The following is a 24,836-nucleotide window of genomic DNA, read 5'->3' as shown; positions in this document are numbered from 1 at the left end:
TACTAGTCCTGCCTGTGACTGACTGCCTGCCTGCTAGACCCGGACTAAACGATCTAAATCTGTCCCGTGAAGTCATCACTACCATCCGCTTCGCCCGGGGCTGTGGAGAGGCTGGCGATGAGCGATTCGGGTCGTGGATTGGGTGACCCGCGGCCTATCATGGGCGCTTTCGTTGCTTTTCGTTGTTGGAGATGGATGGATGGTATTTCGCTTTGCTGTCTGCAATCAGAAGGTGCTGCATCTCGCTAGATCCTTGTACATTCGGATTCACGGAATAGCCTCGTAGTTAGTAGTCTCCTTCGGCTGGGATTTGGAGAATTCAATGTCTTGTACTGTCTATTAACCCTCACCGCAACAACGCGACAACGGGACACACGGGACTGACCATTTACTTCCTTCGGTTATATCGATCAGAGTCCATCCTGAGACATCGGCCCGTGAAGGGCTATTATTGGCTACCACGGTAGTGTCGTCTACTAGACGACGAGCCTAGTACAATCGAATTTTTGGCTTCTCCTCGTTGGACAAGACCAGACGAGCCGCTTGCATGAATGATGTCTTGAATGATGTCTTGGACGGGCAAACAGACAGACAGACAGACTAACTAACTAACTAAACAACCAAAAATTGCTGCGGACGGGACTGTTGCTTGCTGTCTGACTTGACTACTCCGCACATTAGTTATACCGCGTTTGTTAAAAATAAACGAGGGAGGTGGCACTGCAATATCTCAAACTGGACCGCTCGCTCTCGGTGTTCTCCGAGTCCTCCTGCATCCCAACAAAATATTCTGGCCGTTGTCAACCTGTTGCAGAAGAGAAGGCCATTGATTGGTCTTAGCAATCAGGCTACTCGTAGTATTAGTGCTGTCCTATTTGCGCGCAAGGCCGTTCAAGCCCGTTGTTCTGCGTCTGGCTGGCGGGGTTGCAGCATGAGAATGACATGTTGCTGATGGTGACATGGACTTGATACGAGGTGACTTCGCACCTCTATATCTGGTAGGCTGGGGCTCGCTTGCGTTGACTAATGTACAGAGGATGGAGGCTTTGGCGCCCTACCAAAGTCCCTTGGTTCTTGGTCTGAGGTTCGCTTGCCCACAAGTCTCAGGCTTTGGACCCAGCCTTGGCTAGTTAGGGCATGAACATCTGAGATGTTGGAAGATATCACTGTATCTATTGTAGTGCTATACTATTTTGAAAGATTTACCAAATGTGCACAATCTAATCATCAAGACCGTATTTACTCGAAGTACATAGGGCTAGTTGCCTCCTCCTCCTCGCCGCATATCAAGAATACGATACGCGTATCGATCCTCAAGCCCGGTCTATGCAGAACAGGAGATCAGCATAGGGTTCAAGGTTAGGGTTGGATCCCCGAAAGGCTCTCGAATCAACACGGCCCGCTGGAATTTGGGCAGGGTCAAAGCCAGGCAATTTTGAAGCTTGCTGTCCCTCGCTATTTACACAATTCTATGTTAAATGGCAGGCTTAGGCAGGCTCTCAGCAAAACAGAAGTACAACACCGAGCCCGAGCCAATACCAAGACCAGAAAAACTCACGCAGTTACATTTTGGAATATAAAAAAAAGGGACTCTCGAAAGTCCTTCACACGCCATGTCACCGTCACCCCAGGAAATACTTCAAATCCGCCATCAGCCATACCAGACAAAGCCCAGACTCAACCACAAGATCCAGAGTCTGTCTCCATACCAGGGGGGTAAAAAAAACCGAAAGAGACTTCCTCGGTTCTCGGCCGGAATGGACAGGCGCTCTACGGAGTCACAAAGTCCAGGCCAGGCCGACCCGCGGAATCACATTCCAGGAATTATGCATCGCATTTGGTATGCTCGGTCAGATTCATTCCGGATCAAGGGATGGAACGGGACATGGACAATTGGACATACATGGACCGTTCCTGCGCTAGCTTACATGATCTCTCTAATTTTAATTCCATCGCAATTATTCGCTACGTTTTACTTTTAGGCTCCAGTGGCTGACTCGCTACTAATGCATTTTTGTGTAGCAAGTGCTCCGACACGCCCAGCTAGGGGGATATAAGATCTATTGCAAAATGCAACGACCACGTTGGCTTTTGGAGTTCGTTCAATGAGACCAAGGGGCCTGGTTTCTTTATGAATTCACGTGTTGTGATGTGTCTTCTTGTTTGTACGGTGTACAAGCTCGCATGCATGAATGCCTTATGCCCATCCTTATATCAAGGTCGCACCCAAGGCAGCAATCACCCTCACCCTCGTAAGACTGAGCAGTCAGGTCCAATATCCCCTGCAGGAACCAAATTGTAGGCTTATTTAAAGTTTATACAAATTCAACTGCTTATAATACAACACCCCAAAAAAGGGGGCCATTGGCATAAAGACCCCTAAGAACCAGTCGATATCAACAATCCAGGCCCTCGGGTTTCCGCCCCAATGTTCCCAACAACACAACCAGATGTCAAAACACGCTTCTATGGCGCAATATCGGTCTCGTATTGCGGCGCAGGGAGCCTCACACACGTGGGTGCTAAGCATTGTAAGCGGCATCGCGAGAATTGGGTTGTATCTTGCATCATGCTTTATATGAGTGGAGGTATTGAATTATCTACATGGTAGGGAATATATTGGATACTTGCAGTTTTTAATACTTGGTATGATATATGATTTCAACCCCTAGGGTTTTTGGGTGTAGATGGGTTGCGCCTCGCGTCTTTTAAGTATTATCAGGGGAATTATCATAATATATTATTCATTATTGAGAATAATTAATCATATTATCTTGTTTTCAATGGCATAAATTGTTGGCTTCAATATGGTGGTTGTTGGTGCAACATATATAAGAATCCGCCGGGTGATTATATATAATAAATCCTATCACCAATATCAATTTGTATTAACTACAATCAAGATTATAAATGGTTTAAGCAATAGCAGTTTATAACAGAACATTGCTACCTACAATCTTGTGTAGGTCAGTTAGTAGGCTCAAAAGTCAACTACATCTCGAGTTGAGCAGATGATATAGAAATGATAGGCATAAAGCTTTGATATGAGAGAACCAGCATAACACAGCTCTTGGACCATGTTATAGCATTGATGTGTTGAGAACCTACGCTTTGAGTGCTTCCTACCCTACAATGAACCCTATAGAGCGCGACGTTCATTTCATACCGTATCTAGCATCGTCTATTGCCAGCACCCATATCTATAAAGTATCAGACATCTATTGCGGCCTCCCCGTCCGCATAAACACATTCGAGGGCAAATCCCTCCCCCGGAACCGCTCATCAACATCATAAACAATCTCACCCCCCTCCTGCTCAAACCCAAGCTGCCCATAAACATGCCTCCCCATACTCGACGCCTCCAGCACCGCCTCTATCCCACCTCTCCTCTTCGCCTCCTCAAGCCCCCACCGCACCAACTGACTCGCAATCCCCCGTCTCTGGAACGCAGGATCAACAACACAGAGATCCAGCGCAAACACCGCAGGCGACGCACTCCCCGCAATCTCCTTGACCACCTCAACCCGCCGCCCATGCAGCGACGCATCCACCTGTCGCAGAAACGCATGCTGGCTCTCATCCCCAGGATACAGCTCATTCAGATCCATAGCCTCCGCCAGATCCGTCACCGGCTTCTCGCCGTACCCGTCGACCATAGACGCCTGCACCCAGATCGCAGCGCCGGCAATCACCTCCTTGCCTGAGTTGGGGCTGGCGGGGTCGTCCACAGTAGCCTTGAGGAAGACCGTTGTGGGGTCCCCGTTGCGGTCGCGCGCGGTTGATGACGATGATGATGCGAACCGCCGCGCGAGTCGCTCTGCACCGGCTGCTCTGCCCTCGGGGGTATCCCAGCCTGGGTTCATGGCCATGAAGAAGCCATCGCGGGCTTGGGCGGCTAGTGCCGAGGCGGTGACGTCGAAGAAGCGCGCGAGGTCTGTGGCGGAAGTCACTGGGGAGACTTTTACGGTCGGTTTGGTTGCCATATTGGAATGGTTGGATAGGTAATAGATAGACAGATAAAGGGGGGAATGTGACAGATGTGACGGACGATATGATGCAGATTGATGATGTGGATGTGGCCACTTCGGTTTAAAGATTGGATCGTAAAGACGTGGGTGGAGTTTGAGATTAAGCGACTGGGCATGCATGTTCTACAATTATTATTACTATATAATTATTATTTGTTTGGAATGCTCGGAATTACCCCAATTATTTACTCTGAAACTCACAATTTGAATTGTCAGTACACGCATCAGATTGCGCGGCTGGAAACTTTATTCTTCATAGTTTTCAGCGCTTCAACCAAAGGAGGAATATGCCGGTCATACCTTTATCGATTTGACCAGGTTTGAACAAATGCTAGAATGTGAAGTATATCGATATACCGACCTACCGCAGTCGATCGATCAGTCCAGCTTCATATCAAAGAATTGATTCCCAAGCCCCTGACCCAAACGTCCGCCTTATGACCTGCGAGGGAAAAAATAAAGCTGCTCAATCAGACCGACGCGAAGGAAAACCAACAGGGACTCTGAGAGCCTTCAGCAGGCCAAATACCCCGCCGGGATTCGAGAGACAGTCTCCCCTGCCCCAAAAGAACTCCCCTATACTCCTCTGATACGGCGCCAACGCGCGGATATCGCCGAAGTGGTTGTTGAATTTGCTGTAGTCCTGTATTAAGGCGCGCATTGTCTCTGGGGTGTGGACGGGCTTGTACAGATCGTCTGCGTTGCGTTCCGTTATTATGTTGCCGGACTTGTTAGTTACCCCAGTTTTCTCTCCTTGGGATTTAGTGGGTGCAGGTACTGATTCTTCGCTCCCGGTATCGATATGAGGCCTGCGATGCCGTCGTACGTCTCGAAGCAAGAGGGCAGTAAATGGCAGTTCGTCCGTAGCCGGCTGCACAAGGCGTGTCCTTTGATGTAAACATGTATACATCTCCTCCCGATGCGGATGGCGAAGATAATCGTTCTCCCTCCGCAACAGGTCGAACTGGACCTCATCTGCCTCCCCCAACGTTCCACCTTGGAGCTCCAGCTCCAGCTCCCGCTCATACCTCCTCTCCTCAATAGCCAGATTCACATCCCTCCACGCAAAGCAATCCTCCCAGTATCTCTTTAGCCGATCTTCATCAGACACAGTAACCAACTGCGCCTTCCAGCACGGATCCAGGGGAGTAACCAAGGGCCCCAAATACCTCTTCACAAGGATCACGAGGGTTTTCCAGCCGTCTCCCTTGTGCAGAGAAGCCCGACAACCCCATTTGAAAACCGTCACACACCCAGGAAACCTGCAGGCCGCGTCTGAACCATCTGTTGCGATCCGAACGAGCCACTCATCCTCGTCGTCCTCTTCCAATGCAATTCTTTTAGACGCGGAACTAGATCCAAGTACACAGTACTGCATGCCCCGGTAACCATCAACAACAACCGAATCACCAAGCTTTACATGCGGACATGTCGGGATATCAAACCCATTCAAAGCACTCCGGATCTGGTTCTTACTCGCACTCTTCCCCGGAGGGAGTGTAAGAACCTCATATGCGGCACAAATCGCATACTGCATCATGCAGGCAGAGTAGTGCCTCGCGCGTTCCTCCTTGGTGTTATACGGGCGCTTCAACTTCAGGCGCGCTATCTTTATTTCATCTAGGCTTAGATTCAGGCTTGAGCGGCCACAGAATTTTGATTCTGCTGCGCGAATGTCATAATTTGATGTGCGGGTACTGATGTGGTTGAAGCTGTAGGATGTTGCTGGGTCGATAAAGAGATTTGTTTGGGCCGCTGAGCAGACACGGGTTGTTGGGGAGAGTCGCATTTGGTCTGCTGTGAAGAATCTATGACTATGCACAGTTTCGCAGCCGCTGCAGTAGGCGTAGGTGGTGAAAGGGGTGCCGTCGCGGGCGAGAGCCGCGCGGAGGGCATATTGGGTCTCTGGGAATATAGATATTGATGGACAAAGTGGTTCAAATATGTGGTTTAGGCGGCGGCAGGTGAGAGAGAAAGTATGTTTTGTTGTGGGCGGGAGGTGGTGGAAGATGATGAGGAGGAGCTCTGTTGGGAGGGAGAGGATGCTGGTGGTCATTATGGCCGTTAAATTATTATTGATAACACTGGAGCAATGGCCACGGCGTCATTATCGAGGCTATTTAGCTTTTGAGAATCCTGATGCCTTTCATCTGGCCACCTTGCGGTTGGGAACTGGTTTTGGCGTTCGAGTCATTGGGAATACGAGACCATGAAGATGAGGCTGAGCAGAAACTTAATCAATCCGAGTTAAGTGCCAGTATCGCCAAGAGCTGCTCATTGTGATTGCTGCACGAGCGTCGCTTTGGTATGTTCGTATTCTCGTGGAAAATTAGATAAAAGACAAGAAAAATAAACCCGGTACCTTGGTGGTAAATCTATCCCGTGGCTGCCTAGTTGTAACCACTGTCGAGCACCCAGACAAGGATTTGAACTACCGTGTACGTATGGGAATACAAGTCCTACGTGCATGTATAAATTATAATGCCACTGTCATCTGTTTCATTGATAAAGAGTGACTAGGATAAGCTGATCAATGACCACTCGTGGGCTTAGTTATACCCTTGAGCTCCAAGCTTCCAAGCAACGACGTCAGTTTGAAAACTGACAATCTAAGCAGCCACCTCCAGACGGTGGAATCCACCCTCGGAAGCAACCTGCTCCTGTAGCTTCACCATGCGCTTCTGATCACCGAGGGGATCAGTGGAGTCCTGGTCCAGCGTCCAAGAGAGGTACTTGTTCGTGTAGTTGGGGACGAACTGCGCATCCAAGATACCCAGACGCTTGCCGTAGTTCGTAACCTTGGTCCAGTCGCGCTGGACGTTCTTCAGGTCACGGCTGAAATAGGCAAAGGAGCGCTCGAAGATCTTGCGGTTCACGGGGGATCCCATGATCGGCTTCATCTCGACGTACTCCTCGTATGCCTTTGCGGGCTCGGCGAGAACATACTCGGTTGCGCGCTTGACGGCGTTCATAAACTTGGTGATCTTTTCAGGGTTGGATTCCAAGAACGCGTCGTTGGCGATGTACAAGATCGAACAGAAGCAGCAGCAGCCGAGCTCAGCGAGCTGGTCGATGCGGAGCATTTGGACGTCAGTGCGGGGGCGGTTCTGTGTCGCGAGCCACTCGGCCAGCTCGACCATCTGGACATTCTCGAGGCCAATACCAGCGTCGATGGTGCCGTTGATGATGGCCTTGGTGACGTTCATGCCGCAGCGGACCGCGGTGTAGTCATCGGCGGTCATGCCATAGTATTTGGTGAGTTCGTCGATTTGGATCTATATTCTTAGCACTAGCTGTGGAATACCAGAAGCGGTGCATACCTTTCCGAACTCTCCGACATAGCCGATTTTCTTACCCTTCAGAGAGCGGAAGTCTTCGGTGATTCCGCTGTCCTTGAGGTAAACAACACCAGTGAAAGGCTCATCGAGCAGAGACCCGATCGAGGTCACTGGGAAGTTGCGAGCTTTGGCCTGTAACCATATTAGTCAAGCACACAAACACACGTATATTAAGAGGACCGTACAGCAAGAGTGTGGATCATGGCCTTGAAGCCCATGTCCACCTTGCCACTGCCGATTATCTCAGTAACATCGGAAGGATCATTAGGCTCCAGCAGAGCAACCTTGAGACCTTGCTCGGCGAAGAATCCCTTGCTCTGGGCAAGGTACAGGGGGGCGTGGTACGGGGTCGCGTGCCTACAGACAGCCATCTTAGCACGCTTCCTCCACGTGGGAACCAGACAAGAAATCAAAGTTAGAGCTATGTACCAGTTGGTCAAGAAGGTAATCTTATCAGTAGACATCTTGGCACAGATTTATCAAGTCAAACGACTTATACTGGAAGTTGTCAGCATGAGAGACGAGGCTCTCTTCCTTTTTCAACGAAAAGGGGAGCAATCAATGCAACGCATGTCCTTTCGCTAGTATTATCTAGATCAAGTTTTGACAGTATAATCTCAGAACGACCGGGTCTTACACATGCACAAGTGCAAATGCAAGCCCCGGACGAACACCTGTCATGCGGATTGCAGTGACTGTTGAGGTGATTTCTGTACGATACCTTGACCCGTCTGAACCCATAGCGAAGAGGCCCGGTGATTGAATTGATCGCTCGGTAACATTGTGGCTACCGTACCGTATGGGTGTTGATGGAAACGGTAAGAAAAAGTTGACAGTTTGATGGATGGAAGATGGATGAGAGTTGTAGGAAGGAAAGTCGAGAGAAGGGAGGGGCAGCAATAAATACCCCGCGGCGACGCGCAGACAAGCCCCCCACCAGTGACTTCATCCTCACCGGAGCCACAAGGGACCACTACGAAAACATCCTGCGCTCCCTATTGGAATAAACTCACAGAGTTTTGTCCTGTACCCTGGCAAAGACCCGCCGGACCACCGCGATCCGGCTGTCCATGACTGTATCTACAGACGAAAGCATCTCCAGTCCCATTACAGGATTCGAGTCCCAGCATCCATATGTCCATTGTGAAGACTGGTACTACAGCGTGGAAGCCAGTGAAAATAAATAAACAATTAAATGATATAGCGGTAGCAAAAAATAAACAAATGTACAAATATGCAGGAGGCAGATGTTCGCAAGGCAATATCATCAACCAGGAAAATCACAGAATATGCTTACAGACGAATGCATGGACAGAGAAATAAGAATCGTCCGCCACACTAACTCGATGGCTGTCCTCCATTTATAGATATCCGGTCCAGAGGTGAAGACGCTCGGTCTGACTTCTTCGTCCGTAGGGTGAGAGGGAAAAAGTGGTCATCCGGGTCTTCTTCCTCGCTTGTTCTGAGTGAGTCATCGGGTTAGCTAAAAGGCTCTTTCATGAATATTTACAGGCCTGAGACTTACGGGAGTCGCCATGCAACGTAGTCTTCTGTCGAAAGGCCCTCCTTGACTTCCTGCAGCGACGCAAAATCACCGGGCGTCATCATTCCGGAGCGGTCCCTTGGCGAGCCCGGAACTGACAGGGGCCGCGATATCTTCTGCTCTGTCCCGCCGATAATGTCGAAGTAGTCTTCCGGTGATTCAAACGACGACGGATACGCTGCGCGATGGTCAGTACAGATATGATGGCTAACTGGGCTGTGGAGTGAATAATCACCTCTTCGTAAAGCCAACTGTCGAGCCTTGACGTATTCCAACCCCATTCGCTTCCAGTCCAAAAGGTCGCTGAGTCGTTCCGTGCGGTTACGCTGGTTGATGCGTTGCCGCCGGCTCTTGAGAGTAAAGTTATACATAAAATCAGTCAGTTGATTGACTGAGTCGTCTACGCCCTTCATCCGGCGGTCCACAATGTAGATGCCGTAGTCCGAGGAGTTCTCAATCAGCTCCTCCATATAACACCCAAATCCCGATAGGTTAGTTGTAATGCTAGGTACTCCCATGACTGTACATTCCGCAGGGGTGTATCCCCAGGGTTCATAGTACGAGGGGAACACCCCAAGGTGAGTCCCGCGAACAAAGTCATCATAGTCTAGAGGGAGCACCGGGTTAGAAGAGTTGAGGAACTCCGGATGGAAGACAATCTTGACACGGTCGGAAGACTGGTTAAATAGCTGCACCCGGCGGATCTGGTTGAGGATCGGATCTTCGTGGTCATTCGCCATGTTATGCGTGACAACAGGGGGGAGAGTATGTCGTTTCATGGCAAACAGTCTACGTCGGAGAAGGACGCGATCTTGACTGGTGATAAGATCTTTCTCATCCGGCATGTTGTCACCTTCCTTCCAGGACAGGCATCGCTCATACATGCGCTTTCCAATGCCCTGTTCAATATTCTCGATCGTGTCTCGTAGTGACTTGACCACTGCTTGACCTTTTAGTGACTCCACTGTGAGCGACGAAACTTGCGCAGGCATGATGATGAATGCTACAACGGTGGTCTTCGACCCGTTCTCCTTGAGTCGGTGGTTAAGCCGTGCCATCCCCTCAATGAACATGTCCACACCCTTGTTGCGGAATTCATATCGACCAGACGTGAATACGTAAAGAGTGTTGTCCAAGTCGAAGTCGTTATGCCCATAGAAATGGCCTCGAACAAACTCATTGATCTTCTCCTTTGACTGAGAGTGCAAGTTCTGGAACTCATGGACTGCAGAGAACTTCTTAACATTTAGTCCATTAGGCAAGACACCATCCGGTTTCCGCTTGAGGAGATGCTCGCTCTCAAACGCCGTTATATGGGAAACAGTGGTGAAAACGTCCGCTGAGTGCGCAGCGGCCCGCTCTATACAATATCGGTGGTAAATTCCGCGTTTACCAGCCTCTGCGTCAACATCAAAGTACTGCAGGTTATTGTAAAAATCAACCGAGCCCGCGCAGAGATACCGACCAAGCAGCGTCGCATGGGTGGTGAAGATAGTCGTCAAGTCCATGTGTCTTTTCTTTGTCAGTGGGAGGGCCACACCTGCAAGCCATTCATGGAAGTGGGCAACAACAGCACGACGGCGTTCATGCGCGATGTACTGCTTAAAGTCAGCAGCGGAAGCGAAGCCAGTTTCTAGGGACTGCATACCTCGCCCAAGAACCAAGCCACCAAGTATCCAAAGACAATCGTCTCGTTTGTCTCGTGGTCCGACGCTGGTGAAGGAATCGCAGCAGTATTCCACAGGTCCCCTTTCCACTCGTCCAAGTATTTGTACCCAGTACCGGTATCAATCAGGAGCACGCGGGGCGCGCCCTCAATAAGCCAGCGACCGTAGACCATTTCAATGCCGCGCTCCTTCATGGACTTCATAGTCTCGCTCATTGCAGGGCTTGACGGGGTGAGCTCCTCGACTTCCACGGCCGCAGAAGCTCGATTCAACGGGCCGATCAAGGTGTAGCGCTCGCCATACTCGGCGGTGGTGACGGGCGCTTTCGACTTCAGCACCGAATAGATGCCCCCGACGCGATTGGCAACCTCTGTCGCGATCTCAAAGAGCATGTGGTTGCGCACATCGCGCCTTGGGGGGTCCTGGTCGTTCTCTTCACTGGCCATTGCGACAGTTTCCGAAAACGGCAAGGGGGTAGAAAGCCGCGAAGAGGCAATGAAGCCAAAAACTTCGAGGGGGATAAGAGGGAAAGAGAATTCAATGACGGCGGTTCTCTTTGCGAAAACCCAGCTGTCGTCTCAAAAGAGCCCCGGTGTGCCTGGAAGAAAGAGGTCCGAGTGTGGGGGATGGTCGAATCCGGGTGGCGGGGAAACCGAGCTGGTTCGAGACTCAGTAACTCTGAACTCGGACACGGGGATGAATATGCTGTCGGAAATTAGCAAAGAAGAGGGTCGCTATTTTATTCTTTCCTACCTGAGAAATTATCCAGGGGAATTCTGAGCAAAAATATGGAAGTTCTGAGGAGAAGAAACGAGGGAGCAGGCTTTATTGCAGACGGCGGTTGCACGGACTGCACCCTGGTTGTTATGGCTCAGTGACGATACCCTCTAGGGAATAGCAGATTGACCCCTCTTCGGAGCTCTCAAATTGGCTAATTGCGAGATCACCCGACCTATTGATCATCTGCCTGCATTGACGGCTTATCCGCAAGTTATTGCAAACTGGTTTTGACGTGCTGCTGCGGTTTATAGCTGGTTGATGTGAGGAACTGGAAATAGATGAGATTGCTACAAAAGCTAGTGTGCGGGCTCCATATCCACAAACGGAGTCTGACTCCAGTTCTCAGCAGCCCTTCGCCCTGTTTACATTGTAGAATTGGGTTTCTGAGAACTTTCCAGGGCGAGAGTAATTGGTGACGGTGGTCGATGTCTGGGGAAAGCTCCAAGGCGTGACGTCACAACCTGCGGTCCCGCCAATGGTCGCCAATCACGATTTACTTGAGACACAAAAGGATCACAAGCGTGGAGATCAGGACTCAGCACAATAACAAAATGTGGGCGAGGGGCATGATAAGCAAGTACTCCGTAGCTCTCGCCATGCAAGGCAGGACCGGTTCAAAATGATACCCGGTAGTATACGGATAAATATAGTTACTGTAGAGCAGTTAAGACAATTCGAAAATGGTATTGTATCCTATCCCAAACTGAAAAATAAAATCCCAATTTTGTACATCGTATAGAAGGTCATCATGATTGTTTCTCCCTTGACACTTCAGAACTGAGCGCACTCGGCGTCCTATTCAGCATCGGCCTGCCACTGTCGAGACTATCCATCTTACTCTGCCAACTCGGCGTCCGATTGATGGCAGGTGACAACCGTGGGTTATCTAGATCGGAAACCTCCACTTCATCGCTATCGTCACTGTCTGTATCGCTAACAATATGTAAGCCGACTTCCTCATCCTCATTCGCAACATACTCCTCCCAGTCGCTTTCAGATCCCCGTCTGCCAGCGAGCAGATATCCGTAGCGCCTGGGCCGGATCCGTCGACAACTCCGGAGACAAGCAGCACCGCAATAGCGGCGGAAGAGGGTGAGGCAGAGGAGAAGTCCGATTGTCGCGCCAGCTCCCGCGAAGAAGTGCCCGAGTGAGAAGCTCGGTTTTGATTCAACAGGAGGCTCCTCGGCAGGCGGGTTTTCATCGGGGGGTGTCGGGCGGAATGGGAGGATAGCGGATGTACCGATGATTAAACCTTTCTTGTCGAGTGCGCGGACACGGAGATAAGGTTGGACCGCGTCGAATGGGATGGTGATGATAGTTTCAAATCCCTTTTTCTTGGCCTTGGTGATGGCCGAAAAATAGGTGTCGGACACCGCTTGCGAGTCACTTTCATCGGATCGCGAGCTGGAACTAGGCAAGGGTACTTCTGCACCCTCGACAACCCATTGATGGACCTCGGTGGCTCCGTTCCAGCTAACAGCCGCTTCGTAGCCGTCGAGCTCGAAATCTGGGGTGCTATCCGGGAGCCCTGCCCAGGGGCGTTTCTTGACTCGATACGAGGCAGGGTTGCCCGTCCCATAACTAGATAAAGAACCGAATTGGGTCTGGCACTTTGGAATTCCTAGATCACTGTATTCGGTCCACGCCGGGGCGGTGAGGCCGTAGGAAACAAGGACATTTCCATTTGGTAAGAGCTGGACGGAGCCATCTGATTGACGGTGCGATTCAGGAGTGACCCCATCGTGTGTGTAAGCGCGGAACTCGGAGCGGACATCGACCGTCATTTCTATCTGGTCTACGTTGAGGATAACTCCTCGGGTGATATTGTCGCCCGGGGTCGTGTTGTCGAATAGCGAGATTGTATTCCCGTCATCGTGGAAACGAGCGTCACTTGGCGATGCGAAGTTCGAAGCTCTCTTTCCAGAAGAGATGTCTTGAAAATCGGTATGGTTTCCGCCGAGCCGCCAGATTATATCGCCTGAGCGACCATCAAGGTATGTGAGATGGTCAGTGTGAAGGGCTGAAATAAGGTAATTGCCCCTGGCGTCTTTCTCGACGCTGTGAATGTGGAAGAAGTCCCAGGCATGGGCGAACGTCCAGCCTGTGTTGTTCGAGGTTTTCGAATTGACGTCCGTGAAACGGAAATGCTCCGATGCGCGCCACTCGAATAACACATCGTTTGTCTCAATGTCAACTTCTACAAACCGACTATCCCAGATCCAGCCTCTCTGGGGTCCGTTAACCGATTGCAGATCAACTGAGACGGTATCATAGACAATAAAGAGCGCGTTATCGTCATGGGTAATTTTGAATTCATGCATGTCGATGGATCGGCCTTTTGGTCCAGAGATGGCATAGCGTTCATTGTACTGCGAATCGAGCTGTGCTGCCTCAGTATGGGGAAGGATCAAGGGATGGACAAAAATCATACCATGCGTACTGTGCCATCGCCATGTCCATCGGCCTTATCATATCCCGCCCAGAAAGTGAGGTAATCGTCACCCTTGTATCTCTGGACATCTAGATTATATACTGTGTCGTAAACATATTCACTGGCCCACACTAGATGTCCACTTTGGTCGAGAATTGTTGGACCGCGTGCTGCAAGGCCCTCTCCACGAGGAGCTAACAATGTGTATAGGCCGTCATGGCAGTCTTGAGTATCCCGGGCAAAATATACAGAAGTTCCGAAGACAGAGGTCGAACGGTATATCTCGGTCGGCCATTCGCCCGTGGGCTCCGCAGACTTGGACGCATAGACGAGGTTAAGCAATGTCGTTATTGCAAGAAGGGATGAGCACCACATGATGGAGTTGCGACATTTGAGATGGGTGGAGGTGGCGCTCTCCCGGACAAGAAGGAAGAATAATAAACGGTCGGAAGTCGGTTGGAAGACCCTGAAGCGCTCGCAGTCGCGCAGGAGAACAACCGGGGGTTCATATAACTGTGACGCAGGAGACGTAAGGTAGAGTAACGCAGGCCCAGACTGGGATATTTTTGGTTAAGAGCGGCCGTTGCTGAGACACCGACAGCGGGGATCGACAAGGGCTGAAACCGCTCCTGGGTCCCGAGCCCTGGAATGCAAGTGTCTCGACCGACGGGGTGGGCAACTCAAGCTCCGAGAAAAACACTTTTAAAAATTGGATAGGTTCAAGAAGTGGGTGTCTTGCGCACACCGTTTCAGGCCCCGGAATATTATCGCGCATTACCACCGGCACTGCAGGCAAGCATTTCGGAAGCCGGCATACAATCGCGAATTATTATCGATTCATCTAATCATTCTAATCTATGCTATGAGGTATCTCCCAGTGTTATTTAGCGTACAATATGTGCTGTTTATTTGCTGCGCTTGTAGATCTTGCCGAGGAAGGCTTCGAAAACTTCCTTCTTCAATCCCTCCGCCTCGTTGACCGCCGCAATCTTCGTTTTGAGCTCGCCAACGATCTTTTCCTCGTACTCCTTGTACACCGTCTCTAGGTCCAATTCACGGAAGAGCTCCTTGACCCTGGCCTCCAGTACACCGTCCTTGCGGCCATATGCAGTGTCGAGCACCTTGCGCTGCTCGGCGTTGCAACGTTGCAGGGCCTGATTCACCAACCAAGAACACTTGTTATCCTGGATATCCGTTCCAATCTTTCCAATAACTTCGGGGTCACCGTAAGCGTCAAGGTAGTCATCCTGAACCTGGAAGTACTGGCCGAGCGGGATGAGGATGTCGTGAGCCTGGCGGAGGTTTTCGGGGGTAGCAAGCTGGAGGTAATGGAGGGCCAGGGCAACAGGGAGGTAGAAGCTGTAGTAGGCGGTCTTGTAGGTGACAATGAACATGTACTTCTCCATGGAGAAGTTGTCGAGGTCGACCTTGTCTTCGGGCGCGGTGATCAGGTCGCACAGCTGGCCCAACTCGGTCTGCCAGGTGGTCTCGTGGAACAGCTCGATCAAGTCGACGTAAGCAGGGTGGGAGCGGAACAGTTTCTTGAGGATGACATAGATACCGGACTCGAGGAGGAAGGCATCGTTAATGGCGATCAGACCGACACCCTGGTGGCGGTACCAGCAGGGCTGGCCGCGGCGGGTGATTGACCCATCCATAAGGTCATCACTGACCAGGAAAAATGCCTGAAGCAGTTCGGTCAACCACCCAAGCGTAGCAAGATCCTTGTATTGCTCGTCGGTCAATGGCTTCTGCAAAAGTGCCAGGCCAGTATCAGGAACGGAGAGGCCGCGGTTGAGCTTGCCGCCAGGAACGTTCGTGTCGATGTTCTAGAAAGTGAAAGAGTAATTAGTGTCTTGCATAAAAGCCAATCGGATTATTTCAGTACCTTGCTGAACCATTCCAGGGCATTTGCGGGCAGATTGTACTTCTTCGCATGGTCAAGCATGGCCTCACGCAGGGAGGGGAAGACTGCCTCGAAGGCGGCACGAGGAGTGGGAGCAGCCATTGTGGGGTATGCAATAGGTAAGGAAAGCAAGATCAGAGGCGCCACAGAGCAATTGGAAGGATAGCTGAGATTCAGCAAGAGAGAAACAACTGAGGAATGCTCAAAGAATAAATCGAGGACCCCTGTCTGTGAGCGGGGTCCGGAGTAACTCGAAGGGGAACCTAGTACGGGCTCTACGCAGTACCAGCGGGCATGCCCATTATTTTCCCACACCGCTCGGGGCCCTCGGGGATTGTTCTGTTGCCCCGCGGTTTGCAGTGTTTGTTTGTCGCGTCACCCAAACAGGAAATGCCCGGCCAGGCTTCCAGCACGCCTGTTCACGGAACAACACCGCGCAATTGCAACTAGCAGCGGCTTTCGTCGATCATATACGCCGAAGGACCTGCTCCAGAGATCGCACTCTTTGCGGGTTTAACCATGGCGGCCACCTTTACAGAAGACAATATCAAGGAGCTAAAATACAGACTCGAAGACGCGGCTATCAAATGCTCTGAACGCTGTCTTTATCAGTCGGCCAAATGGTATAAACCCCCTTGCTTTTATACTCCTACTCAGCTGTCTGATTATTGAATTTACTTTAGGGCGGCCGAAATCCTGGATTCAACCGTCGCGATTGACAACTATGACACAGATCCCGACTCTCCGATGGACATTACAGAACCATCTCCTCCGCAGAACCCCTATCTACGAACGCAGGATCCGCTAGAAGCTGCACTTGAAGCGCAAGAATCTCATAAATACCTCTTAGCGAAATCCTACTTTGACACCCGTGAATATGATCGCTGCGCCTCGGTTTTTCTTCCCCCGACAATACCGCCAGTCTCATTATCTACATCGTCACCGAATCCGAAGCCTAAATTGTCGTTGACTCCGCAAAAGGGCAAGCCGAGGGTATCCCCACAGGCCGGAACAAAAGAAAGCACCTCGATAAGGAACCCGTACCCAAGACTTAGTCAGAAGTCATTGTTCCTTGCGCTATACGCAAAATATCTCGCGGGCGAAAAGCGGAAGAACGAAGAGACGGAGATGGTTCTGGGTCCAGCGGATGGAGGTGCAACCGTGAATCGAGAGCTCCCAGATCTGGCCCGCGGCCTAGAGGGTTGGTTCAGCGAGCGCCAGGAGAAAGGAATTGAAGATCAAAACCAGGGATGGCTCGAGTATCTGTACGGTGTTATTCTCATCAAAGGGAGAAACGAGGAAGAGGCGAGGAAATGGTTGATAAGGAGTGTTCATCTGAACCCTTTCCATTGGGGCGCATGGCAAGAATTGAACGACCTGCTGTCGAGCACCGAAGACGCACGTATCTTCTTGGTTTCACATTGTGTCTGGCCGCTAACCGCTTACAGTTGAAACAAGTTGTCGAGCACCTTCCCCAAAACATTATGACTCTCATCTTTCACGTTCACTGCAGCCAAGAGCTGTATCAAGCTACCGAAGACACCTACCAGGCCCTCTCGGAACTCGAAACCATCTTCCCTAGCAGCGCCTTCCTGAAGACACAAAGAGCTCTTCTCTATTACCACTCCAAAGGTACGCTCAAACCCATCCACTTCAACATCTCTTGGTAACCATCTATTAGACTTCGAGGAAGCATCCCATATCTTTACTGATATCTTGATCACATCCCCCCACCGTCTCGACAGTCTGGACCACTACTCTAATATCCTCTATGTGATGGGTGCACGGCCCCAATTGGCCTTCGTGGCTCAAGTTGCAACCGCCACGGACAAATTCCGTCCAGAAACATGCTGCGTAGTCGGAAATTACTATTCCTTGAAATCTGAACACGAAAAGGCCGTCATGTATTTCCGGCGTGCTTTAACCCTAGATCGCAACTTTCTCTCCGCCTGGACTCTCATGGGCCACGAGTACATCGAGATGAAAAACACCCACGCCGCCATTGAATCATACCGGCGCGCCGTCGACGTGAACCGCAAGGATTACCGTGCCTGGTATGGTCTCGGTCAAGCCTACGAAGTCCTAGACATGTCCTTCTACGCACTCTTCTACTACCAACGCGCGGCAGCACTCCGCCCATACGACCCCAAAATGTGGCAGGCCGTCGGCTCTTGCTACGCAAAGATGGGTCGCATCGAGCAAAGTATCAAAGCCCTCAAGCGAGCCCTCGTCGCGGGGTCATACTACGCCGAAGACCCCTCGCAACACTCGCCGGGTCGCAAAATCCTCGACCCAGAAACACTCCACCAGATTGCAAGTCTCTACGAGCGTCTCGACGATGAGGAAGAAGCCGCGGCTTACATGGAACTCACCTTACAACAGGAGACTGGCGGACAAACAAACACCGGCGAGGAATCCGATCTATCAGATACCGATGATGACGACCAGTCTGCCTCGGGTACGAATCACCGGCGCGCAAGGAGACGCCAGACCGAAGACGAAGAAGATACATGGCACGGCACTGGTCCGACGGCTACAACCTCCAAGGCGCGATTATGGCTCGCCCGGTGGTCTTTGCGACATGGAGATTTGGAACGTGCGGATCAGCTCGCAGCAGAGTTATGCCAGGACGGAGTGGAGGTTGAAGAGGCCAAGGCACTGATGAGGGACGTCCGGGCGAGGCGAGAAGGCGGCGAATGATCCATGACATTGCCATAACCCGTGTTTTATGTTTTGGCGAGATTCTCTGATTGTGTGCTCCAAGTCTGATCTTTATTCGATTTCACCTTCCAACGCATTATCGGCTAGCGCGGCGTTGTCTTGTTGGTGGGCATTAGGTAGTGCTTGATACCATGGTTGATGTTCCAGTTATCGTGGGTTTGATCAATTTTGTATTATATATTCGCAGTTTGCATTGCAGGTTATGTGGTCCCTTGACACGCTATATTGTTATTAATGCCTATACAGATAGGCACGGTCTTTGGTCCCTAGCTGGCCCCTACTCTACTATCTGCCATCCCTCACACTGCTAATGTAGAAATACACCTAAACACGAACCAGAGGATCAAGGGAACTAAACTCTCCAAGATCCAGGAGCTCCCTCCGATCAAACGATATTCTAAACTTGGACAAATGGTTCCCTTTCCGTCTTAACATCGTGCCGGGGGAACGTCGATGAGTATGTGAATTTTTATCACCCATTGGGGTACTAGAAATTTCGTCGATGGGTTCTTCATGTCGTGTTTCTGGGTCCCATGCTATACAAGCGTAAAAATAATGTCGGCTGATCTTTTCCCAGACACTGGGCAGGCAGAACTTGTTGCTCTTCCAGTTGACATCAAGTTGAAGGAAGGTTGAGTTTAGGAGAAAGAGTCGCCCTTCGGGGTAATAGTTGGATGCAGACATGGCGAAGGCTTGTGAGATGCGTTTGTTTAATTGGAGCAGGGTTTCGCCCAAGGGGTGTCGAGCACAGTCTATGAATACGATCCCCAAAAGGGAATGCTGAGACGCAGCAGTCGCGGTTGGTCGTTGTATAGTGGATTTAAGGTCCCCTTGTTTTAGCATGAGAAGAAATTCCTCTAGTGTACGGGCGGTGTTTGTGAGAGTATTAAAAGTCGACTGCTCTTTGGGTACAACTTCTGAATGAATGAACACAGGAATCCTAGTGAGAGGAGACCGGACGGATTTGGACGCCTCCTGGCATGTATTATCAGAAGTCCCAACGTCCGTGTCGCTGCTTTGGCCCGTTTTTGCCATTCCCATGCTCACCGAGACAGACATGCTCCCCAGTGTTGGGCTAGTGTTATCGCCCATTGATTGATCATCCTTCCTTGAGCCCTGGCAGATGCCCTTGGTGTGTGGTCTCAACGCTGGTGAGGCTGCTTTTCGTTTCCTAGCGTTCCCTTGAGAAAGGTTCTCGTTACTCGCTAAGATGCTGCCTGTAGGTTCCGGCGGTCCAGCTGACGAACTTGATGCCGGACGAGCATCGATATATACAGGAATGGCCTCTGCAAAGGGTTTGTTTGGTAGAGAGACTTGTTTCGTTGGACCATGCTCGGATTCTTGACATAAGGATTCCGGGTTGGAACAGCATATGGGTTCGACTTGCTCAGATTCGACTGCCGTAATGGGGACCATCCTGGATAACACTGGGGAGGCTTCGGTGGATAAACTTTGTGATCGATTTTGAAGGTAACCTGGCCGAGATGTGCTCATTTTGACGCGCTTGGCCCACTCTGCCTCTTGTTCTCGGACGTCCTCTGCGGGAGCCGATATCGCAGCTTCAGCTAAAAGCTGCAACTCTCGAAATGAGGCAGCATCTTCGAGTGAGCGGTCCGAGTGGATTTTCAAAATCCTTGGGAAACGAAGGGTATAATACCGAGCGCCAGACGGCTTCTCAAACCCGCTCCCCAGCATCTCAACCACGAACGGTGTCTTGAACATCGCATCTATTCGTGGCATGCCCGGCCGCACATATTCGATGTCAAAACCGTGGTCCGAGTCTACGCCCCGCGCGCTGTATTTACTGAAATTGTTCAGCGTCTGCATATTCAGTTGGCTCATGCAATGGTGATCGATCACATCTATAACATGAAACCTAGGTTCGGCATTGGATTGCAGGACAGAGTCCTTGTTATCAAGACAGCCCACAAAAAAGTGCGTCCACGACACTTTCTCCCCTAACCCGAGTGTGGAGGCATCGTGGGAATTATATGCTGCTCCTACCAACGCCAGATCTATCGTGTCACCCAATCCTGGAATATAGTCCTTCTTGAGCTTGATCCAGCGGCCGTCACAATTATCTCCTGGATCAATTAGAATTGGGAAATATGGGTCCTCGCAACCTTTCAGAACAAAGCCTTCCCATCGCTCAGCAATGCCCATAGAGAAGAGTGCTTCAAGCTTGCTTTGACCATCCGAGTGAGAGAAATCAATGATACGTTGTTCAGCAACATCGGCAACGCCGGGGATCAGTTTTATCATGTCCTTCAGCAGTAGACGTCTTTCTCGGTGTGGCTTGCGCAAACAAATGTCGTCGTCGAGAAGTAGGACGTCAAAGAAGACTATCATTAAATGTTCATAAGGTTGTGGTCTATTTATGTTAGTAGGCTCACAAAGGACTATTTTGGTACAACTAACAGAGAATCGTTTTCTGTGCCAATGAAAGCACCGGACCGCGACACAAATTTGCGTAGTTTATGGAAATGTTCAATTCTCTGATGCTTGTCGCTCCAAACAAGCAGCTCACCTTCTAAGATACAACGGCGCTTGAACCTGCAGCCTTCCTTGCCCATTCTCAAGGACTCCCTGACCGCTTGATGGACGCCTGCCCTGTCTGCGGTAGAATCCTTGCCGCTTTTAGAGAAGATTTGAATCGAATTTGGATACTTCCAAAGATCGATATGTATCTGGCAATATTCGCCATCATATTTCCTCTCAACACTCATTCTTCGCTGTCCAACCATATTGCAACAATGCCTAATGCTCCGCGCCTTGTAGTAATCTGGTCGTCCAATTTTGACACCAATCTCTGGACTGAGATGGTATAAGGCTATCTTGCCAAGGTCCTTTGCGAGTCCAGGCTCAGGCTGGTGCGGGAAATGAGAGATTGGTTGAGAGTACAGCAAATCGATGGCAGCCTTGAACGAATTCTGAAAGAGTAGTAGATGAGGTAGCAGAAAATGAAAACTTTTCAGCGTCAGCCTCTCTGGTATAATAGAAGAGAAATGGCTTTTGAGTATCATTCGGGTCAGCCATTTGGCGTCCCTGCTGCTAAGACGACGGTAAAGAGGAGAGAGCGTCTCCTCAACGTCAACAGCTGAGCGCTGTATTCGAACTTTCGGTCCAGAGAATCGACATCGAGATGCGATCAGATTCAAGGCCCCGTCAATATCCTCAACAGTGACTTCTTGGTCAGCCCTGATATGGTTCTCTGCCTGGCGCATCACATCCTCCACACATTGGCCGAGGTCTGCTCCGCCGGATGTACGCCATTTTTCAAGCTCCTCACGCCGGGAGGATCCAAGAAGTAAACAGCGGCCAATAACCCTCGCTAAATTGGTATCCTGCAGCCAGTATACTCGATCCGTTCGTTTCTCCGGGAACATGCATGAAAGAAGAGCTAGTTGATTGGTCTCAGGTTCGCGGATCCGTTTTCCATGGCGAGCAAACCACTCGGTCACAACCCGAACATCTGGATTCCGACTCCGCGCCTGAGTCGTCGCTTTCAGGATCCTGTTGTCCTCGAGAGACGAGAGCAGGTTGCAAAGGTAGGTGAACTTGAAACCCATATATAGGACGAATGGTGCCTCGGGTGTCTCTTGACTCGCAATGCTTGCAAAATCGCGCACCTGTCATCGAAGGTTACCCGCTCATATATGCACATTTCACGCGGTTTTGGACCTCAGATGAAATTCCTTTCGATGCCTGGAGAATTGGATGATATGACGCGAAGAAAGTGCGAGGAAAGTCCCGCAACGCGTCCACGGTTCACGACAGCACGTGACAGCCGGCATAAAGAGTAGAGTATTGCTTGATCGACTACTCTCTTGATTTATCATCTTCTTTATGACTCGAGTTCTTTGCAATATATCTTCCATATAAGTAGTCGAAGTAAGGTCTGCTTCCAGGGGTGCCATCGCATAGTCGGTACTATGATAACCATGGCCTATGTACGAGTGAGCTATACATATCACAGTGTATATACCACAATAGCAGCGAGGGGCAGTAGACCCCCATGGTGGCTGCATTTGCGAAGAGGGGCATAGGTCTCTCCCACAGCTGTAATTCTACCAAATGCAGGGTTATCTGATTGTGTATACAGACAATCCTGTCATATAAACAATACCCTAACACCCGCCGGTCGAACGTTAATTCACCTAATTACAGGGTGCTGCTTTCATTTATTCAAGCATATTATATTTTAACTGGACGTACCATAATAGGTCTATTCATATTACCACATCTCCAAGCTAGTAATAAGCGAGGATTGGGGTGTAACCTGATGGTGAAAGCTTTGTTGGTAATATAAACAGTGGATAGTTCACATTGCCCCTTCGATATTGATAGAGGTGAAGATCGCTCCTTCACTAATATCGTCAATACAGATGTGAACAGTAAATCCCCCGCTTTGTCACTTTGCTAATAATGAGTTTGTGCACCAGATTCGCTTGTTCCAAGATCCTGGCCCAGCAACAGACAGACTGTTACGGGCTAGGATAGCGATATCAGAGATACACTGAATAATTTGTCTATAGTTAAGGGCAAAAATTTGATCGTTTCAATATCCTAATCTGATTATTGTGTAATCTTCTTCAATAGAATACAAGGCACAGTCACGGTCGTGTGCTGAACACTCAATTTCCCCATTTATTTAACAACCCGATGGTATAAACTATGAAATGATACCTGTCAACGCCGTGTTTTGGCCATGAAGTAAAAGACTGCATATTTAAATCCTGAAATATCCACCTCAAAGGATACCCTGCTTCTGGAGACTGTTGATGTTGTTAGCACACGATACTGATACGTAGAGACCAGGGTAGAACGTACTCGAGANATATCCTTTCGGGCATCACATTGCCCTCTGCATCCTCCATCTGTACCACATTGTCTTTAAGATCTCTGTCCTTCTTGCGACCCTGCTCCAACTTCTCCCAGAGCCGAATAGCATCGTCTATCTTAGTAATTTCGCGAAAGAGGTTGGTGTTTGACGTGATACCGAGACATTTCAGCCCGAAGATATGCAACGCCTCGGAGAAGTGCTTGTCGAATGCGCGGCGGCCCATATACACGTAGTTACCGCAGATTTCGCAGGAATACTCCACGCCCAAGCCGTGTAGTTTATAGAGCCAGTACGGAATCGGCTTGCCATCCCAAGCAAGTGGAAGCTTGAGGGGGTTGTAAACGCGGTCTTCTCCTTCCTCGTCGGACTCATTTCCTCTCTCTCCTCCAATATCTTCGGGTTCTGCCAGCATTGCCTCAAGCTCCATTTGGCGCTCTCGTTCTGTCATGCCCTGTCTTCGCTCAACATTGGCCTTTGTCGCTTGACGCTCATTGATAAGTACTCTTGCTAACGAACGGACGCGGTGTTCACGCTCCGCCACTGCTCGTTCCTTTAGACGGTGAGCCCCTGAAGTTGGGCCATTGGCAGGTGTTGCAGGTGCTTCACCTGATTCACCCGCGGCCTTACGAGCCTCAGCAGCTCGGATGTGCTTCTTGCCTGTCAAGTGGTTTTTGTACACGTTCTCGTTCTTAAATTCCTTCTCACAATCGGGGCACCAGGTACCCTCACCTGAACCTTCGGTTTTCGGGCCCTGCGTGCTGTTGCTCTCTTCTGTCCACCCAGGAACTTGATTCGCGGCCCATTGTTTCTCAAAATCGTCATCGAAGCTTGCGAAAATCTTGCTAAAATCCTGTAGCGGTCTGGCCTTCTTGATAAATTCCTCGAGGTAGTTCGCAAGCTCACCTACGTATTGGAAATATTTGTCGGAGAGTTTGTTGTTTCGTTTGATTGGCATTTGCGGCGGTGTGAAAGCGTCGAATACGTCAAGGTATTGTATATATGATATTCTCTTGATGCCAGGCAAGTTCAGGTATTCGTCATGCAACCGCGTGAGATCAAGGAACTGCCCGTATCCCTCTTCACCTGTAAACATTGTATCAACCTCCATCCCTATCGGCTCGCCCTCTCCAGGTTGGCGACGCTTGTACGCCCGTTCGAGGTTTTCGACCGGCTCATTGGGATACCGCTTGTGAAAGTCTTTGACCTCGTCTAGTCGCTTGTAGAACTCTTCGAACTGGTCGCCAGTGGAGATGGCCTGGATCTCCTTCTCGCGTTCTCCGTCGGCATTGCTATAGATTTCGAGTAGCCTCTTTGACTGCTCATCTATGCGATTCAGAAAATTGGCCACTTCATGGTCGCGTGATAGACGTTCACGTATCTGCGACATCAATTAGTGATGGCCGATGAAGCAAAAAAAAAACCAGGGACAACTCACATTACGAGGATCTTCAGCGACGCGGTCCGCGATCGCTTGCTCCAATCTCTCCAAATCCTCGTGGATAAACCTCTGGTCTTCGAGCACCATTCTGCAAAAATAGTTGACAACTCAGATCAGGCGACGTGAATCTTAGCAGTGCGA

General features: G+C 50.2%; 9 protein-coding genes across 9 annotated transcripts; 1 reads left to right on the top strand and 8 right to left on the bottom strand.

Moving 5' to 3' along the window:
- Positions 1 to 3,218: 3,218 nt before the first annotated feature.
- ASPSYDRAFT_59916 (GNAT family N-acetyltransferase) lies at positions 3,219 to 3,983 on the bottom strand (the record flags this gene model as incomplete). Its single annotated transcript, XM_040849774.1, has 1 exon — positions 3,219 to 3,983. One exon carries the CDS (start codon positions 3,981 to 3,983, stop codon positions 3,219 to 3,221), a length of 765 nt encoding a protein of 254 aa, XP_040700458.1.
- Positions 3,984 to 4,494: 511 nt separating this feature from the next.
- ASPSYDRAFT_59936 (F-box protein) lies at positions 4,495 to 6,136 on the bottom strand (the record flags this gene model as incomplete). The annotated part of the gene is made up of 4 exons (XM_040849776.1): positions 4,495 to 4,837; positions 4,937 to 5,633; positions 5,727 to 6,073; positions 6,129 to 6,136. 4 exons carry the CDS (start codon positions 6,134 to 6,136, stop codon positions 4,495 to 4,497), a joined length of 1,395 nt encoding a protein of 464 aa, XP_040700457.1.
- Positions 6,137 to 6,506: 370 nt separating this feature from the next.
- On the bottom strand, positions 6,507 to 7,866 carry ASPSYDRAFT_47941 (NMT1/THI5 family protein). Its single transcript, XM_040847538.1, has 4 exons — positions 7,796 to 7,866; positions 7,552 to 7,723; positions 7,349 to 7,498; positions 6,507 to 7,303 (listed from the first exon to the last, which is right to left on the bottom strand). Exons 1-4 carry the CDS (start codon positions 7,828 to 7,830, stop codon positions 6,638 to 6,640), a joined length of 1,023 nt encoding a protein of 340 aa, XP_040700456.1. The 5' UTR covers positions 7,831 to 7,866; the 3' UTR covers positions 6,507 to 6,637.
- An 894-nt stretch (positions 7,867 to 8,760) lies between these two features.
- On the bottom strand, positions 8,761 to 11,112 carry ASPSYDRAFT_1150907 (uncharacterized protein). The gene is made up of 3 exons (XM_040839986.1): positions 10,558 to 11,112; positions 9,145 to 10,507; positions 8,761 to 9,087 (listed from the first exon to the last, which is right to left on the bottom strand). Exons 1-3 carry the CDS (start codon positions 11,020 to 11,022, stop codon positions 8,888 to 8,890), a joined length of 2,028 nt encoding a protein of 675 aa, XP_040700455.1. The 5' UTR covers positions 11,023 to 11,112; the 3' UTR covers positions 8,761 to 8,887.
- Positions 11,113 to 12,102: 990 nt separating this feature from the next.
- On the bottom strand, positions 12,103 to 14,162 carry ASPSYDRAFT_156722 (uncharacterized protein; the record flags this gene model as incomplete). The annotated part of the gene is made up of 2 exons (XM_040842582.1): positions 12,103 to 13,737; positions 13,788 to 14,162. 2 exons carry the CDS (start codon positions 14,160 to 14,162, stop codon positions 12,103 to 12,105), a joined length of 2,010 nt encoding a protein of 669 aa, XP_040700454.1.
- A 530-nt stretch (positions 14,163 to 14,692) lies between these two features.
- On the bottom strand, positions 14,693 to 15,795 carry erg20 (bifunctional (2E,6E)-farnesyl diphosphate synthase/dimethylallyltranstransferase; the record flags this gene model as incomplete). The annotated part of the gene is made up of 2 exons (XM_040852569.1): positions 14,693 to 15,616; positions 15,676 to 15,795. The coding sequence occupies 2 exons, from the start codon at positions 15,793 to 15,795 to the stop codon at positions 14,693 to 14,695; spliced, it is 1,044 nt and encodes a 347-aa protein (XP_040700453.1).
- Positions 15,796 to 16,079: 284 nt separating this feature from the next.
- On the top strand, positions 16,080 to 18,835 carry ASPSYDRAFT_182459 (anaphase promoting complex subunit CDC23). The gene is made up of 4 exons (XM_040843516.1): positions 16,080 to 16,316; positions 16,377 to 17,106; positions 17,142 to 17,325; positions 17,375 to 18,835. Exons 1-4 carry the CDS (start codon positions 16,213 to 16,215, stop codon positions 18,391 to 18,393), a joined length of 2,037 nt encoding a protein of 678 aa, XP_040700452.1. The 5' UTR covers positions 16,080 to 16,212; the 3' UTR covers positions 18,394 to 18,835.
- ASPSYDRAFT_33716 (ATP dependent DNA ligase domain protein) lies at positions 18,739 to 21,983 on the bottom strand (the record flags this gene model as incomplete). The annotated part of the gene is made up of 2 exons (XM_040845134.1): positions 18,739 to 20,785; positions 20,833 to 21,983. 2 exons carry the CDS (start codon positions 21,981 to 21,983, stop codon positions 18,739 to 18,741), a joined length of 3,198 nt encoding a protein of 1,065 aa, XP_040700451.1.
- A 965-nt stretch (positions 21,984 to 22,948) lies between these two features.
- Positions 22,949 to 24,835, bottom strand: ASPSYDRAFT_47936 (SF3a splicing factor complex subunit PRP9). The gene is made up of 3 exons (XM_040847537.1): positions 24,693 to 24,835; positions 23,245 to 24,635; positions 22,949 to 23,189 (listed from the first exon to the last, which is right to left on the bottom strand). Exons 1-3 carry the CDS (start codon positions 24,780 to 24,782, stop codon positions 23,165 to 23,167), a joined length of 1,506 nt encoding a protein of 501 aa, XP_040700450.1. The 5' UTR covers positions 24,783 to 24,835; the 3' UTR covers positions 22,949 to 23,164.
- Between the last annotated feature and the right edge of the window lies 1 nt (position 24,836).

Source organism: Aspergillus sydowii (genome assembly GCF_001890705.1).
Source record: "Aspergillus sydowii CBS 593.65 unplaced genomic scaffold ASPSYscaffold_9, whole genome shotgun sequence".
In the NCBI taxonomy this organism is placed as follows: Eukaryota; Fungi; Ascomycota; class Eurotiomycetes; order Eurotiales; family Aspergillaceae; genus Aspergillus; species Aspergillus sydowii.
Note: the sequence above shows the minus strand (reverse complement) of the source record. Positions and strands in the feature narration are given on the sequence as shown.

Coding starts and splice junctions, on each gene's coding strand:
- ASPSYDRAFT_47941 (XM_040847538.1), bottom strand. CDS start 7,830: ATGTCTACTGATAAGATTACCTTCTTGACCAACTG. Junction 7,499..7,551: donor CCATGATCCACACTCTTGCT/GTACGGTCCTCT, acceptor ATATGGTTACAG/GCCAAAGCTCGCAACTTCCC. Junction 7,304..7,348: donor ATGTCGGAGAGTTCGGAAAG/GTATGCACCGCT, acceptor CTAAGAATATAG/ATCCAAATCGACGAACTCAC.
- ASPSYDRAFT_1150907 (XM_040839986.1), bottom strand. CDS start 11,022: ATGGCCAGTGAAGAGAACGACCAGGACCCCCCAAGGCGCGATGTGCGC. Junction 10,508..10,557: donor TGGCTTGGTTCTTGGGCGAG/GTATGCAGTCCC, acceptor GACTTTAAGCAG/TACATCGCGCATGAACGCCG. Junction 9,088..9,144: donor ACAGTTGGCTTTACGAAGAG/GTGATTATTCAC, acceptor ACCATCGCGCAG/CGTATCCGTCGTCGTTTGAA.
- ASPSYDRAFT_182459 (XM_040843516.1), top strand. CDS start 16,213: ATGGCGGCCACCTTTACAGAAGACAATATCAAGGAGCTAAAATACAGA. Junction 17,107..17,141: donor AAGACGCACGTATCTTCTTG/GTTTCACATTGT, acceptor AACCGCTTACAG/TTGAAACAAGTTGTCGAGCA. Junction 17,326..17,374: donor TCTCTATTACCACTCCAAAG/GTACGCTCAAAC, acceptor ACCATCTATTAG/ACTTCGAGGAAGCATCCCAT.